Source organism: Simochromis diagramma, unplaced genomic scaffold (genome assembly GCF_900408965.1).
Source record: "Simochromis diagramma unplaced genomic scaffold, fSimDia1.1 OVJJ01000676.1, whole genome shotgun sequence".
Classification (NCBI taxonomy): Eukaryota; Metazoa; Chordata; class Actinopteri; order Cichliformes; family Cichlidae; genus Simochromis; species Simochromis diagramma.
In genome coordinates this window covers 1317058-1334268 of record NW_024387466.1, presented here as the reverse complement: position 1 = coordinate 1334268, position 17211 = coordinate 1317058, and the positions used below count along the sequence as shown (strand labels likewise).

General features: G+C 41.7%; 1 protein-coding gene across 1 annotated transcript; it reads left to right on the top strand.

Annotated features, from left to right (window-relative positions):
- LOC120723303 (oligodendrocyte-myelin glycoprotein-like) lies at window positions 1-9656 on the top strand. Its single transcript, XM_040014685.1, has 3 exons — window positions 1-1017; window positions 2398-5425; window positions 6152-9656. The coding sequence occupies exons 2-3, from the start codon at window positions 5418-5420 to the stop codon at window positions 7503-7505; spliced, it is 1362 nt and encodes a 453-aa protein (XP_039870619.1). The 5' UTR covers window positions 1-1017; window positions 2398-5417; the 3' UTR covers window positions 7506-9656.
- The last annotated feature ends 7555 nt before the right edge of the window (window positions 9657-17211 follow it).

Below are 17211 nucleotides of genomic sequence, written 5' to 3'. Positions count from 1 at the left end.
TCGTGATAATTAAATTGTCTGCAGCACAGCAGGTTAAGCAGCAGGGGGTCCAAACTTTTCCGTCTCTACTTCACCGCCTGCAGAAAACATCCAGTTTATCTGCAACATCTTACCAAATTAAACATTCCCCTCTAAAGCTGAAAGTTATGAGTGCAGGTGCAGACTGCCTAAATAGCCAGAAATCACATGGGAAATTCAGCATACAGTAAGATAGGAAAATAAAAGGGGAAGTTGATAAAATAACTCGATTTTTAATGCAAATTTCTTTTTCTTTTTTTCTTTTTTTCTTTTTTGCTGTTGGTGAACTGATGCGGAATAATGTTTTTCATAAATGTTTTATGTCATCTATAAGTGCTTGTTCTGTTGTCCTTTTCCGCTGCATGTGGTGTGTGGTAACCAAGTGTCAGAAAGGTTGTATGCTGTTTGTTGTATGACATTTACCAATGCCTATAATTAAAAGTGCTCTGTGAGCGGTCGGAGAGAGCTCAGACAAAAATATGTAGGTGAAATTGAAGACGACAGATATAGGCATGATTATTATTGCTTTAGGTTTTAAAAAAAATGAATCTCTGACACGTCAGTTTCTGTGAAAGGCCTTTAAGAACAATAGAATTGCTCAAAATAATTGTGTAAAAAATAGCACAGTTTGCAGCTCGACTGGTGTCGCTGCTTTGCAAATTGTATTGATGATTATACAGTCCTAGGTAGGACAACAATGGGTTTTACTGATTATTTACGCCTCCCTCTTTTTATAGTATGCCACCCAACAGATGTCTGCGTGATCAACAGCAACACAGAACAGAGCACCAAAACCACTTCCTTTTCTTAATATAGCCTAAATGGAGAAGTAAGAATGAGTAAGAAAGACGAGTGTGCCGTTGATTTAGATTACTGTCAAATCTCCCAGCAGCTTTCCACATCATTCACATCTCTTCACCTGCAGCATACTGAATACGTGATTATAGTATTCACACAGAGCTGTAGTCTTCTTGGAACTATATCAAGATCATCATCAATGTAAGTCGCAAACTTTATCTTTAAATGCGCAGCTTGATTATAAATCGAGTGCAGATCTCAGTTAGAAGAGGCTCTTGGTAGGTTGCATGCCAGCAAGCTTCCCACCTACGTGGACCTTGGACACATATATAGACTGTTTGAGGGTTTGATAGCCGTTTAATGTTGGGAGCATAAAAGGAAAATTGTGTTTTCGCAAATATAAATTGACACTGAAATACAGAAAAAAAAATGTTTTAAATATGTAAACGTGTAATTAATAATTTTCCAAAGATTCACAAATTCACATACTCTTTTTGAGTACCTAAGAGTATCCAACCCTATAGTTAAAAAATGTACTCATTACCTAATGAACAGTTTTCAAAAAAGTGATTTTTTTCAGCTTTAGTTTTTATAACAAAACAGAATGGGATGTCGTATTTGATTAAATCAAATCTAAAGTGTTAGTTTTCATCTTGAAGTGTTAGTCAGTGTTAATGGTGCGTACCACTAGTATAAATACGATTGTGTATATTAAACAGGATTATGCACACTTTTTAAAAAAAATTGTCCAACTCCACAGATGTAAGGATGAAGTGATGAATTAATGAAGTTCAAAACTATGAATTTGTAGTTGATTTATGAAAGCTGTATTTACATAGATCACTACAGAACTCATTATAGGTGTTGGGGTAAGGCTGGGATGGTCAGGGCGCCTGACAAAAGTATACGACAACGATCCCTTCCATTTTAATACAGCTCACTAATACTCTATGCAACTGATTGGGACCCACACTTTGGAATTTAAAAAGAAATCTCCAGTAGACTCACAATGACACTGTCACTGACTTCTATTAAATGCAAAAAAAACAAGAGGTAATTATTAGTAATAATCGTTATTATTAGTGTGCTTTTGTACCTTTAATTTATTTTTTTGTTTTTTGTTTGTTTGGTGTTTTTTTTTTTTTTGGGGGGGGGGGGGGGGGGGTATTTTTGGAAATCAAACACACTGAGAAATTACAGAAACTATGATACCGCAGCTGACAGCTAAAGGAGAAGTACTCTGAAATAGTTAGCATCAACATTTACATAAAGAGCCATAAAGCCAATAAAGCTGATGAAGATGGGACAAATTATTCTATATGGTCCTGAACAGCTTGAGAAACAACAATGCTCTGTGATTAGTTTTTAAAACAGGAGCTGTCATATACACTAGGATGTATTAGAGGAATAAAAACTGTAATAATTACATCTAAAATGTTCTGGAGTCTATGTATAGAATATTAGAAAATGCAAAGGACAGCACAAGTCCCTTGTAATTGTACTAGTCTCTTTCCTGTTCCTGTTCTGACATTACTGCAATAGATGGATTTTAAACCATGTTGCTTTGCCATGTCTTCACAGATACAAACATGAACGGCCTGCTCATCCTGGGTGTATTGCTGTTTATCCCAGGGCAAAGTGATGCTAACAGAACGACTCAAACCACCCTTGGACCTAATGGCGATCAGTCCACGTATCGTTTATCAACAGCAACCTCCCCTGGTTCCAGAAGCAAGGCTGAAAGTGTATCTCAGCCTGCCATCAGCTCTGCCTCCACTACCAGCATCACCACCACCACTGTGAAGACACCAACAACCACCCATAGTGTTTTTCAAAAATTCAAAGCTGAATGCCGTGATCTGTACATACTGTCTGGCGTACTGTTATTAAACTGCGTTCTTTTTATGATATTGACACTGATGCTGCTGTGCAAGGTGTGCAAGTTGAAGAGACGTCTGAGAACCGATGGCGAACCTGTCAGCAACAACGAGTACTGGATGGGGACTGAGAATAAGGCCAAAAGCAAGCCTGACTCTGAGAGAGCAGCCAAAGAGACCACCATGTTAATGGCTGAGGTAACTCCAGCACAAGGGGAGACAAATAACGGCACCATCAAGGAAGACGGTGAGAAGGTAAAGGAGGATGAGAAAACACCAGAGGAGAAGGCGGTGGGAGATGCAGCCAACAGCGAGGAGGCTTCAGCTACACCTGTAACTGCAGCTGAAGATTCACCCTCCCCCAACCCACAGGCGGCCACCGAAGCCCAGCCCAGCCAAGCTGTGGAAGCAGCCTCCTCTGAGGGCAAAGAGGAAGGTGATGCAGAAAAGAAATAGAAGATTCCTATCTCATTCCTAAGATTCCCACCACTTCTAAATACTCGGGTTTTATGGATCTTACACTGTGTGTTTTGTACTATGAGTAGCTCATGAAATAATTCCCCCTATTTGTGTTCTTATACAGCCTACATCACTCTTCTTATATAAGAAGCTAAATATATGAACATTTTGTTTTCTTTGCCAAAGGATGTGATGTGGAGTTTTGTGTATAGCTGCCCTTATTTCACTTTGGCTTTAAATCCTTTAACTGTATTTTTTTCTCCAGACAGATTTAAATTTGATAATCAACCAGCTGTGTGTATTCTAAGCTTGTCAACCATTTTATTACTGGGAAAACAACAGAGTGATGTTGCTTCCAATTCTTGTGTGTGAAAATTAAAATATTTTAACATTAGAATAAGCTTTTTGTTTCTTTCCCCCCAGCTCACCTTGTGTGTTTGTGTTTTTCCTCTCTTACTCTAATTTGACAATCACGCAACCAGCACAACAGAGATCCATCATTCAGAGTCATCACTGGCCCTTCAGCTGTGTAACGAGCTGGCATTCGTGTGTGTGTGTGTGTGTGTGTGTGTGTGTGTAAGCGGTCTGCTTGATTAGCAAGCAGAGAATGTGCGTCCTCCAGGCAGTGCCACTCAACTCTAAAAGAATGCTCTCTTTCACCTCAGCCAGAGCTGACAAAAGACATACATAGAAGCACAGACACACACACACACACACACACGCAGAAAACTTTTCCAAAAAACCAATACGGGGTTGTTTCCGCTGTCATGTGCAGAACTTTGTTTATCCACTTGCAGGTGACGTCATGATGAATGTGCACCTTTCTTTAACAGTTCTGAATAGTTTGTTCTCTGCTGAGCTGGGTAGTGCATTTATACCACTGGCACTGAATGCAAAAGTAGAAGAGATAAAAAGTAAAAGAGAGAAATAAAAGCATGGCTCTAGGTGATTTGCATGTACATTGATGAAATAATGAGTAAATAATTTCAGCAACTCTTTACTGCCTGTATGGTGCAGCAGGTATACAAAGTCAAATTTGGGTTATTGGGTGTTCTTTTTTTTTCTTTCCTGCTACTGCTGCAGTATTTGGCAACACTGCACGAGCTGAAAGCAGTTTTATAGCACGCTAAGGGTGGTGGTAGACAGAGGTGGAGTGATCGTGAAGCTTCTTGTAAGGGCCAGTTACAGGATACATGTAACTTAACCTCATCTCAGCAAGCTGCTAAACCCAGAAAAGAAAGTACAGAAAAGAAAAGGTGGGGAGGAAGTAACAAGCACTTTGCTGAAATGTGTTTTCGGTTAAGGTGACCACTGAGCTGAGACAATAGTTTTAAAAAAGAAGATTTCGATTAACTGCTGCCAGGGTTCTGCAGTCAGAAATGTGAGCTGTCTTTGTGCAAAAATAATTTTTGTCAAATTTGTCGCACTTGAAAAGTTGAAACACTGATTAACTGTCTCTTCGGACCAAGTCTAATTTTGTGGTAGCAATACAGCAATGCAGTGCAGAACGGAGAGTTGCCTGTATTGCTGATGACAGGTAGGAAGCTGCAGCAGAGGGAGAGTGCTCTGCAATAAATCATGGTGCTCTTTTGTGGCAGCCTCCAACATTTACGAGGAAAATAAGACCCAATTGAAGCACATCATTACATTTGCAAAAGGAGGCTTTAAGAGGGGGTGTAGATTATGTGAGATAACTGATAACAGTCGATCCTATTTAAATACAAACAGGGCTGAAATCCGAGCACAGCAGCAGCTGTCGTTTTAAAATGCAGAGGGAAATCTTGAGAGCTGCCAGGTTTGGAAGGGACCAAGTGGTTTCCTTTGTAGTCCTTTTTATGCAGAGATCCCTTCATTATCCGCTACATTTCTCCTTACCTCCATCCTAATGCACCCCCTCAACCCCCACCTTACCCACTCACAAGCACCCCAGCCCTCCCCTTTTACTTCCACTGCACAGAGTAAATCCAGAGCTTGCAGTGTGTGATCACGCCAACCCCAAAAGATCCATAAGAGCCGGTAGTAAACTCTCAGCTTTTCAAGGAGCAGCCAAGGACCAAACTGCAAAGAAGTGAAGGCAGCCTGAGAAAAAAAGATACAAAAAAAAATGGTCGAGTAGGCAGAGGTCAATTCTATGAGCGGAAAAGGGTGAAAAAAAACACCTTCAGCAGAACACCAGCTGGTCCTGGGATCAAAAGCAGAAAAGGACAGGGGAAAGAGGGGGCTGGACAGCGAGAAGGAGCAGAGAAAAGTGAGTGGAATGATAAAATGAGAAGGTGAGTTCTGAACAAATTTAATCACTCTTTTTACTCACACATTCTGCCACACCCTCGGCTCAAAGATACTGCAGTTTCAACAGCAAGCAGCTCGCGACTGTGTCTTCGCCTGCCTTCGGACCGGCTGATGCATGAGCTCTCTGTGGAGTCATTAATAAAAACCCATCTACTGAGCTAGTTCTCCTCCTCTGAGAGCATGGGAGTGACTTTACTGACAAGCGCTGATGACTGAACACGCAAACTGATGCCAGGGAAAATGACAGCAGGGATTTCTCATCCTTTTGTGATGGATGATTTTCTTCAATAGATTAGAAATATCCTCCTTGAGTTCAGATCAAGCGCTTATCAGTTCTACAAAAGGACACAATTAAGCACTTTCCTAATGTTGCATATAAAGGATACTGCTACAGAATCTCTAAAGACATGGCTGCATAATTGGGGGAGTCAGTTTGGTATGTGACGTTAATGTGTGTACCTGCAAACAATGTAGTGATGCACAGGAAACATTGAGCTACCTGTCTGTGCACATGTGTGAGAGATGTGTGTATGTTTGTGGAGAGAAAGTGAGAAAGAACCAGCCTGTATAGTTTGAAATGCTTCTCCTGCAGGCAGCAAATGTTTGTATCCTTTGTTCACTATTTTCACACCCTGCAGGCCTCGCTTTCAGTGTGCCTTCTGAAAATGATGCTGTGTACAAATAACACTGGTTTGCTGTCTTTCTTGTAGGTGGAAGCTTTCTCTTCTGGAGCTCGTGCTCGTGTTATGGCTTGGGTTGCGAATTCTGGCTGTGTGTCCCTCCGTGTGCTCCTGCAGTCGCAGCCACAGGGAGGTAGACTGCTCCTCGAGGGGTCTAAGAAGTCTGCCCAACAACTTACAGTACAACCTGCGCTCCCTTAACCTGTCCCACAATCGATTCCACAGCCTGGATGACCAACTTACCGCTTACACCCATCTCCGCGTTCTTGATTTGTCTCACAATCGGCTGAGCCGACTGCCCGCAAACCTACCTCGTTCCCTCTGGCGGATCTATGCCTCCTCCAACCGCATTCAGTTGTTGGACAAGAATGACACGGTTTACCAGTGGAACCTGCAGCTGCTTGACCTCTCCGACAACAAAATGGAGAGAGCCACCTTTATCAACAACACGCTGACCAGTTTGTGCACGCTCAACCTCAGCCACAATCACTTCTGGACTTTGCCCACCAACCTACCCGTACGCCTGGAGATTCTTGACCTGTCCCACAACTGGCTAGTAAAAGTACTTCCCGGATCTTTAGATCGGCTCCCCAGACTAACTTACTTCTACCTGCATGCTAACCGCTTCTCTGCAATGCCTCTTGGAGTCTTGGACAAAATGACATCGCTCAAAGTCATTGCTTTGGGAAACAATCCTTGGGCTTGCCACCTTTACGCCGACATCAGTTACTTGCTCTCCTGGACTCAGCGTACCCCCGCACGTGTCCTGGGCTGCCCATGCCACACCCAGCCCGTCTGTGGAGGGGTGCGCCCTGGCAGGACGGGAGGGTGGCATTATGCCTCCTACAACTTACCCCCATTGGCTGCCAGCGCCAAGGATCTGACCTCTATGACCCCTAAAGCTAGTGTCACCGGCTGGTGGTATCTGTCTGTTTCTACCTCGCTGAACACTCCTGTTGCCCCAAGAGAGACATGGGACACAAAACACCACACTTTCACAGCCACACCCAGCATCAGCATGGCCACCCTGAAGTACCAAACCACAGGCACACACCTAACTATTGATCACATGTCTGCAAGTGTTAGCTCTGATTCTCTTCATGTCTCTGCAACAAAGGAAACCTCAACCACAGACACAAGTCTCCTTACAGAAATGACCGATGAAGATAACACGACATCTGCCACAGATCAATTTTTTACCACAGATAGTCTGTCCATCCAAACAAAGAAGACAACCACACTTCGCACCAGAAGTGTGAGGAGGCAGAATCCATCCTTTCCAGGTGGTATCCCTAACAGTAGCCCTGCTCTTGTTTCCTGTTCCTGGGATTTATTCCTTCATAGCTCAGCGCTCCTGTCTCTCATTCTGATTCAAGTCCATTGAAAGACGAATGAAAAGGCCCAACACCAGTTTATAGCACAAACAAGTAGAACAGACACAAAACTGAATACTGCTGCTGCGCTGCAAACCTTGCATATATATATTACCAGCTTTACAGCTTTAATTTCAATGACAGGCTTGAGCTGGGTGTACCGACACTTTTAGAATTACATGTGCAAAAACAAACAACTTTTCTAACATTTTTACAAGCCCTGCTTTGAATGTCTTTTTAAGATTGTAATGAATCTAGCAGAGCACATGATGGCACTATACATCCAGGTACCAGTCTGTTATGTAACTGAGTGCCTGGTGCTTCATGGGCAGCAACAGTCTATTTCCAGGCTGTCCAAGGTGCACTTCAGTACACACTAATGTCCCCAATTTAGAGTTTTAAATGTTTTATTTTTTTAACATTTTTTATTGTTTCCCTATTTGTTTCCCCAGTTTCACTCTAGATGTGTATTTTTGCTTTGACTTTGTGCAACATTTCATCCTGTTAACTGTTTCCGCTCTCACTGTAGCTGTCCTTGATGTCTGGCCTGCTCGTTTCATACAGGGGTCAGGATGTGTGATCGAAATGTCGGGGACACGCACATAACAGGAGAGAACAGAGACTCTTTGGAGCAGAGGGCAGACAAATGGACATTGTTGCATCACTACAGTTTAACAAAGTCCAAATGCTGGGCGCTGCTTCTGCATTTTGATCACATCTCAGACTTAAGTGTCCTTCATGATTCAGTGACGCTCGTGAAAATTATCTGCATGCTGACTGAACGTCGCAGGAATGCTAACTTACTTGTGTCTTGCTGCAGAGCATTAAAGCGCAGACACTTTCGTGATATTCAAAACTCGACTGCATTAAACGCCAATGATGTAGCAGCCTGCAGGGGTTTTTTTGGGGGTTTTTTTTTTTACAATTTTAGTAACGCTTTTGCATCTAGACCTTAAAGCTGCCAACAGAGGGAGAAAAGCACCGCAGAAATCTGCTTTTGATCAACTGGAGAGGAACTAATGTCAGGAATTAGTTTATTGCTGGGTGCTGCTTCAAAGTGTTTTCTGTAATGTTAAATAAAATGTTGGCTATTTACACCTTCTGATAATTGTTTTCATTTCACCACTCACCACCTCCTCTTCTTTTCTTTGCTTTATCCTACCCTGGAAGACAGTTGTTCTAATTTAAAGTGTTCAGTGATTAAGTGTTAGGGGGAGAGGCCAAACAAACGGCAAATTAATGCTGAGCTTAATCTCGGCTTGTTTCTACACACTTGCTCTATAATAGGCAAATGAAGGAAGTGAGTGGCCACGCTGCATCTCCAGTGGCTGGATTTTATTCTCTTGTTTTTAAGTGTACTTGCCTTGTCTCACAGTTAATCACGAATCAGAACACACACACAGTGTTTTCTGCTGGGTACTGTCCAATCGCTTTTCTTCCTTTACTTGGAAAAAAGGGGGTAAACTGAAAAAGAAAATACATCGTAGAACAGACACTATCCCAGAGGTTCAGGTGATTCGTATGACCTTTATCAATGGGTGCAAGACAAGTGAGGACAATCTCACATATGGGAACATCTGGGTCAGACAAAGAAGAGCTCCTCTCTGGCAGTGAGTGGCAAACGAAGGCGCGAGCCTCGTGAACAGGTGACAATATGGTGTTGTGTTTCCACCAGCACAGTCAATGATAAACACCTGATGCAATGAGAGGCCAAGAACCTGAACAGCTTACCTTCTAAAAACAAGGTGAAGTAAAGGCAAATAGTCTGTATTCTCTTGTATGAATCCTTTTTTAATGTCACAGAAAAATCCACATACAATACTAAGAAGAGATATTTGATGTGGCTCAGCCAAAACTAGCCTATATAACACTATGTAATGCAGTTTACGGGGCGATCGTGGCTCAAGAGTTGGGAGTTAACTTAACATCACCTCAGTCAGCCATCCTTGTAATCATTACTCATCATTTGCATTCTTTCTGTCTCTTTCTAGATAATGTAGCAGTGCATCGCAGCTCCCCACAAGCAATAAGGAGGGATATAGGGCTTGCAGTCACGCACAGGTAGACCTTTCAATGCCTAGAAAAGATAGATTTGCTGTTAATGCAATAATGGCTCAAGAGTTGGGAGTTCGTCCTGTAATCAGAAGGTTGCCAGTTCGAGCCTCGGCTTGGACAGTCTCGTTCGTTGTGTCCTTGGGCAAGACACTTCACCCGTTGCCTACTGGTGGTGGTCAGAGGGCCCGGTGGCGCCAGTGTCCGGCAGCCTCGCCTCTGTCAGTGCGCCCCAGGGTGGCTGTGGCTACAATGTAGCTTGCCATCACCAGTGTGTGAAAGGGTGGATGACTGGATATGTAAAGCGCTTTGGGGTCCTTAGGGACTAGTAAAGCGCTATATAAATACAGGTCATTTACCATTTATGTTACTGTTTGTTAAGTCTTATGCCACAAAGATTAAAAATATTATATTGTTAGTTTCAAATTAAGAGTTTGTGACCAGTAATAACATTTACAAATGTCATCGTCCTGGTCCCCAAAAATTTTTGTGGCATAAGCAATCGGGGAATAAAAAAATGCTTTTTTGTAAAAAAAGAAAGAAAAAAAAAGATACATTTTATGCATACATGTATTGATTGTCACATAAACCTATTTTTGGAGGCTTCACACATTTCAATTGATGACCCCAGCCTTATATATATATAAGACTTATATATATATAAGACTTATATATATATACATTGCATTTACCGCTTAAAACCAAATATAGAAGGAAGCTGGTGGTTTGTGGGCTGATTATCAGAGAGCATGATTCGAGGTTCAGAAAGAGCTCTCTTTTCCATTCTTGTCTTCAGTTTATTTTCACTTGTGCCCGTGTGAAATATTAACTCATCTTACACTGCAGCCCTGCTTTATAAAGCTGGAACACAAAAATCCATAGTGTGGATGTAGTGTGAGCTGAATTTTTGATTTTGAGTTTATATGTCTTCTTTTTTTCTTCTTCTTTTTTTTTTTTTTTATCTTTCTGGCTCCCTTTAGCTGTGGGACTTTAAAACATCCCTTCCAGGTACTTTAGCTGCCAGTGTGCTGGCCTGCTCTAGCCAATTATTTTCTCTGTAGACTTCACAAAGTAATGTCAGATTTCTCCTCTGCCTTCTCCTAATAACTGACAAGGTGTAGAAGGCTAGCATCATTTACTGCTGCCCTGCCTCCCCTCTTCATCTCACCACCCAGGCTTGTTTTGAGTGAGCTCGCTTCTTTCTTTCAGCTACACTCGGAGACTTCACTCCACAGCGTGCTTTATTGTACTGCCCTCTTGTGTTCCCATACAATTAGTTTATATCAGCTTTATATGTATATGAATGGGTTCAGACAGGGCCTCACAGAAAGGCTTTAGAAATACATCACGTAGCAAGCAGTCACTGTGAGTGCACAAAAACAGTTTTGACTTCATTTGTCTTTGTTGCTGGAAAACTCTATTTTCTTGTGTTATAGAAAGTTACAAAGCCAACATAGCTAACAGTTTCTTTTATTTAGCTTGTTACTGAACCACCTTTTTCTGAGATTCAAGGAGAAAAAATCTCAGAGAAAGCAGCTGGGCCTTTTAGCTGTTCCCAGTCCAGACTGAAAAATGAATACAGTCTGTGCTTTAAGTAAGTGAGGTCACACAGGCACGGAGTAGGTGGTGGTGATTTCTTGCTGTTTATTTGATTTTTAGACACACTGCTTATAGAAAAGAAACACACACACACACACAAGCACACACGCACATAAAATAGGAAACTTGCAATCAACAGAACTATCATTATGCATCAGGTCAAAGTGACATGAGCTCTTATTGTCATGTGCTCTTAGCGCCCTCTTGTGGTGAAGCGACGTATATGAATGTTTATGCCAAAACATAGTTAGAGACTATTCTTAGAAGGATTGTGTCCTTCACTGGCCTGCAAGTGGCAAAGACTGCTCTCAGGGACCTTTAGAAAGAAAGAATACACACGCACACACACACATATATACATACATACATACATATATATATATATATATATATATATATATATATATATATATATAGATAGATAGATAGATAGATAGATAGATAGATAGATAGATAGATAGATAGATAGATAGATAGATAGATAGATAGATAGACTACCATGACAGAATTTGGAGCTTAACTGGGAGCTTTATGTGCAAGCAAGTTTTTGAATCGGTCAGACATGGAGACTGTTTGGAGTGTTCTCTTTTAACCTCTAAGTTCCACCCAGAATGCCATGTTTAATCACCAAATAATACAAACAGAAAAACAGGCTTGTTACCAGTGATGCACAGAGTCATCCACCTTGAAAAGCCAGCAGCAGGCTGCTTATGGCAAAAACAATGGCTGCCAATTTTGATCTCCTTAGAGTCGCGGTATCAATCGTAGCCCAGAATTAGGCTGGTACCCAACCAAAGGACGCTCAAACGCAGCAGATAAAGTTTATCTGATAAAGCTAATCTGTATTGACGGCTTGGGTCTACTGTGTATGCCAAGGCCCAGCATGTCTTTGAGCCAAGAGCAATGTTTTCCAGTCTGATCAGCTGAAAAGCGAAATGTGTAGGAATCTGGAAGAAATAACAAGGCGTACTCCAGCAGCCGGAAGACTGATGAGACAGGCAAAATTCAACCTCGCAGCATAGTGAGGGGGAAGCAAAGGATATGGTATCTCTCTCTCTCATCTCAGTGGCACAGACAAGGCAAGGTCAGTGTTAAGGTCAGTGGTTGCAGAATAGGAAGTGGTTGGCAACTGAGAGAATATATGGTGGCAGCCAGTTAGAGAAGAAAGAATGCGAAAAGGAAACAGGAGGGAAAAGGCTGGTTAAATAAACGGAGAGTGAGCCAGAAGGACAGAGAGCAACACTTAGCCAGAGAGGCTTGGTTACCATTCTCAGGCTCTGTGAGGTTTCTAAAAATGTTTTAGGCACACATAAACAAAGTACAAGTGGATAAACATGGATGAAGTCCATCAGTCCAGTCATCCACAGGCTTCCCGTGTTGTCCGTTAGCAAAGGAAAATGCCGTTAAAAATATCTCATACAGATTTAGAAATATTAACTTTGATTTAAAACAGGTTCCAGCTGAGTAAAGCATAAGTTAACAGCTTCACAATGGGTTTCTGAGAAATCAGGGATGGTCCATCTCTTCTCCAAAAGGCCAACACACACACCTCTCGTCCTACTGCTGACTGTACAGGTAATAGGATTGCTCCTTGTGGTGCTTTTATGCCATTTGTCATCATCTGTAAGACACAGCTCTCTCTCTACAAACAGCAGCCAGAACATTCCAGGGAGCAGCAGGGGCATGAGCTTATCTCCCAGCCCAGTGGAGCAGGTAAATGACGTCGTCATCATCCTCTTGTGTTGGAATCTGATCGGCCTAAAAAGAGACCCAGTTGCAAAAGGGTGGGCCATTAGGGTCAGAAAAATGCAAATTGTCTTTCGTGGAGCTCACTTTTAATGGAGGTGATTCTGGGGGGAAAACGCACTGGAGGATCTTCTGTTCACACACAGTTAGAACAGTTTTTGTAACCTCCAAGGGAATAATCTGTGGACTTTTGAGGTTCTGCAGGTGCTAAGCGGGTATTTTTTGAGAATTTGCCAGCCAAATTAGCATTAGGGCAGCCTTATATGTATAAAGACTTCAAAGTAAATATTACAGGTTCTTTTTTTTTATATGCAATGTCTCTGAATATCGCTGTGGCCCATCTACCTGGAATGCTAGTGCGTAGCCTCTGGCACAGCTTAATTAACTCATCTGTGTGGTTACAGAAGGCATAATGGGGGAGAGAAATCACTCATCACCAGAACATCCTTCCTACTGATCTGACTTCTAACACTTTCTCTGTGTGCTAACAAAGAGACACAAGCCCGGTAATCCTCACAAATCGTGATCAGTTGACAGGGTTTACACACAAACCACCTTTGAAGAGACATACAAATCAATGTGGAGAACAGAAATTTTACTCATTAAATCAATCAGTGGACCACTGGTTAATCCTAGCCAGCTGAAATGGACCTTCAGAAGATGCCAAATTATTCCCGGCAAGATGAAAGAGTAGGTAGTTTAGAGTTTGGTGGGTGGCTAATTCCTGAAATAGGACTGTCAATTATGCATGTTTCAGTCTGGCCCTCTCCCTGCTGCCTGAGAGGTACTTAAGCCGAGCAAAGAAGAAGAAGAAGCACAGAGGAGAGGACACTAGAGGGAGACAATTTGTTCACATCTGCAGCCTTCTCCACAGCTTTCCTCGGGATTCTGAATTCCACTGTAATAGGCCCTCTGGAGAAAAGCACCCAATCCACAGTGATCAATATGAAATCATTCACCACATCCAAAGGATAATATTAAACACATTTAGGATGTGTCTGGATAGTTTCCCTAAGAAATTCCTGTTAGACAGAAAGTGCTTTGATTTGTCTTTTGATTTTTATTCACAAAACATGCAGGCTAAATAACATGTGGTGAACCTCACATGTAAAAAAAAAAAATGCCCCACAGACTTGCAGTTTCAATTTCAATACATCCGTATTAGATGTCATTCCTGGTGTTTGTGGCAAAAAAAAAAGCCTCTTTGAAATCTGAAAGAATTTTTTTTACATAGATATCTTGGTGGAGAAAGGGGTTACACATGATGGAAGAACAATTTCTCCAAGGTCAAGTGAAGCTTCTGAGGGTGTAAAGTGATTACTGCAACAGGAAACAGGATGCCTCTTCTCAAAACAGCATCTCATAACACTGTCAGTGAGTCTGTTGCTTCTCTCACTTTCTTTTCCCCCCCTCAGCTCTTTCACACACTATCAAGTTTACTTCTTTCTCAATCCCCAAATCCTCCACTCTTTATGCAGAGGCTCGGTTAGTTACAAGCTTCTTCTTTCTTTTTTTTCCCTCCCTTCGCATGCTGAATTTGCTCTCTATTGAGAAGCTGTTCATCTTTCAGAACTGAACAGTTACACCAATGCAAATGCAGGATTGAAGAAATCTTGAATTGCCCTTGAAGCTCCAGCAAATGACGATGAGCTCAAAGCATGCAGGATGCAAATATATCTTAAAAGACTTTGTCCCTGCGTTAATCAAAGCGTCTTCAACTGCTTCAACCTTCTTCTTTTTTTCCCGTTTTCCTTTCTATTTGTCATAACGTGAGCGCCCAAGTAATGGAACCACTGCTCGGCATCATTTTCAAGGAAATTTGTTCACACGTAGGCCACTTTGTTGCAGGATATAACCCCTCTCTTTCTTCCTCACCCACGACTAAACACTCAGCTGCTCCAAAAGCACTGCTGTCAAGTTGCTTAAAGAGCTACAAACATTTTAGGCGCTTTCATCAGGCCGTGCTGGCTGCTCCGATTAAAGGAGAACACTGCTCAATTTAAAACAATCTATATGTGCTTTTCCTTCACTGAGTGTTAAAAAAAGATCTGGACACAGAAACCCCCTGTGAGCGTTACCCCACAGAGATCTAAAGGATTTCGGCTCGTCTGCTTACAGGTTGCTTTGGCGCCAAATCTGGTCGGCAATGGATCGATGAGACGTTGCGAAACAGCACACCCGCCGTACCCTTTTCTGTCACATTTAACTCGCCTCTCTTCATGCCGGAACAACCGCGGATGGAAAGGCAATAATGCTGTTGTTCACAAAACAGAATAATTCACAACTGCACCGTGAAGCCCGGGCCTCCAGTGTTTTTGTTTGAGCATGAAACAGAAGTTGCTCTTCATGTGTTAAATCCACTGTGATTTTTGCACACCTTGTGATGGGGCTTTTAAGCCCGTTGTTCCTCCGAGCTCATATTCCACATCAATTTATAACCCAACCACCCACCCTCCGCTAACTTTTCCTCTGTTCAGCTGCTGGGTGGATGCGATTTTCTTGCACTCACGTTTCAGGCACGTCTTTCAGGAGGCCGCTGCGCATATGACAACGGTAAAGCAATCATAAATGCATCAGCAAATGGCATGGGACAAAAACAATGGTGCAAATAAGGCATAATAAGTAATAGTCTTTCACACAAGGTGTCATATTTCCATTTTCTTTGACACTCGCATACTACAAGGAATTGCTGGCATTTGCTTCCGTACCTTTGTTTTGGAGATACAGACAGCTGCAATGTGGAGAGTCCCCTAACTAATGACAGACTTATAGCTGTTCAACTGACAAAAGTGTTGTTATTTGGGTTTTATCTAAGTCATTGTTTCAAAAACATGCTGCCTGGCCAGATAAGAAATTCCCTCTGGTAGAACCCTGAACACTCAGCAAAGACAGGCCTATTCAAAAAAAAAAGAAAAAAAAAAGTCACTGACTGTGAATAATAAAATAGGATAGCTAGTCATTTCCCAGAGAGTATGAGGCATCTTCTTGGCTCATATCAATGAAAACTGCGGTCATTTAATATTGTCAGCTTGACATCTCTGAACAGCAATCAGACAAATGTATGATACATAATTGAAACAGATTGGACATGTATTTTTTATTGTGTTCTATTGATAGCACGTTGCGCAATTAATGCATAGGCCCATATCTTAAAATATCTTAAAAATGTCATTTGCACTCATTTATTCTTAATTTCTTAGCCTGCTTTGTCATCACCTTCTTCAAGGTCATGAGGGGCCAGAGCAAGCTTATCTCCACATACACTGCACAGAGAGCAGGGCTAGCAGCTCATTAGAGGTTATCTACATGGATGGATCTATAATTGCATCACTGTATGTAAGGATACAAGCCTTTATTGATCTCCATGGGAAAATTTCTTTGTCGGCTGTAGTAATGAATGTAGTAGTTGAAGGTGAGACCCCACCATCAGCTACAGAGGCTCTTCCTCAGAGAAGAGGAAGAGCCTCTGGAACATGTTTAAATAACTTTCTTTAAGCCCTCCTGGAAACACATTTTAAATTCAGATTTTTTTGCCTATTTTGAGCCTTGTTTGAGCATTTTTTTAAAACATTATAACATGTGAGCACAACCTTGCTTGTTTGCTTGTACAGCAGGATTGCATGGATCATGTCTGAAGGGTCCATTTGCAAAGACGTCAATAATTTTAATGCATCAACTAAAAATAACTATATTGACATCTTAGTAGTAATAATGTATAACAAATCATCTTGCAAAGACGAATCTGGCCACCGGTAACATTTATTATACTTATATTATTCAGTTATTGGCGCTCAAATATTCTTCAATTCGAAAAAAATGATGCCCCCGTGCACCTGCACAATACTTATTTTACACTTAGACCACACTCTTTGCTGCTCCCTGTCGAATTAAACCCTGCTTATTTCTCAGTAGACACTTAAAAGTCGCGACCATATGTTATGTTTTATTATTAAAATAGTGACTGTCCCACTTTTTTACGTCTTTCTAGCGCACTAGATTACACGGCGGAAGAATAACAAACGGTTGTAATTAATAAGAACAAAAAAATAATGTCTGCATGTCGCTTTTGCTTTTGCAAGCCTTACCTTTCAGTGGTAAAACAATTTGTAAACAGTATTAATTAAAAATAACATTTCTCATGCTATGTGTCCACTGGCGTAGAAGAGCAATAAGCCACTTTCACCTCTAGTGGCTTATTGCTTAATTAAATGACAAATCGGAGGATTGGTTTGCAGATTGCCTGAATTGACGTCAATTGGATTGGTTAGGTGACAGAGCCAGGCTCCGCCCCCTGTGGGCCAAGGTAGAGCATGCTGAGAG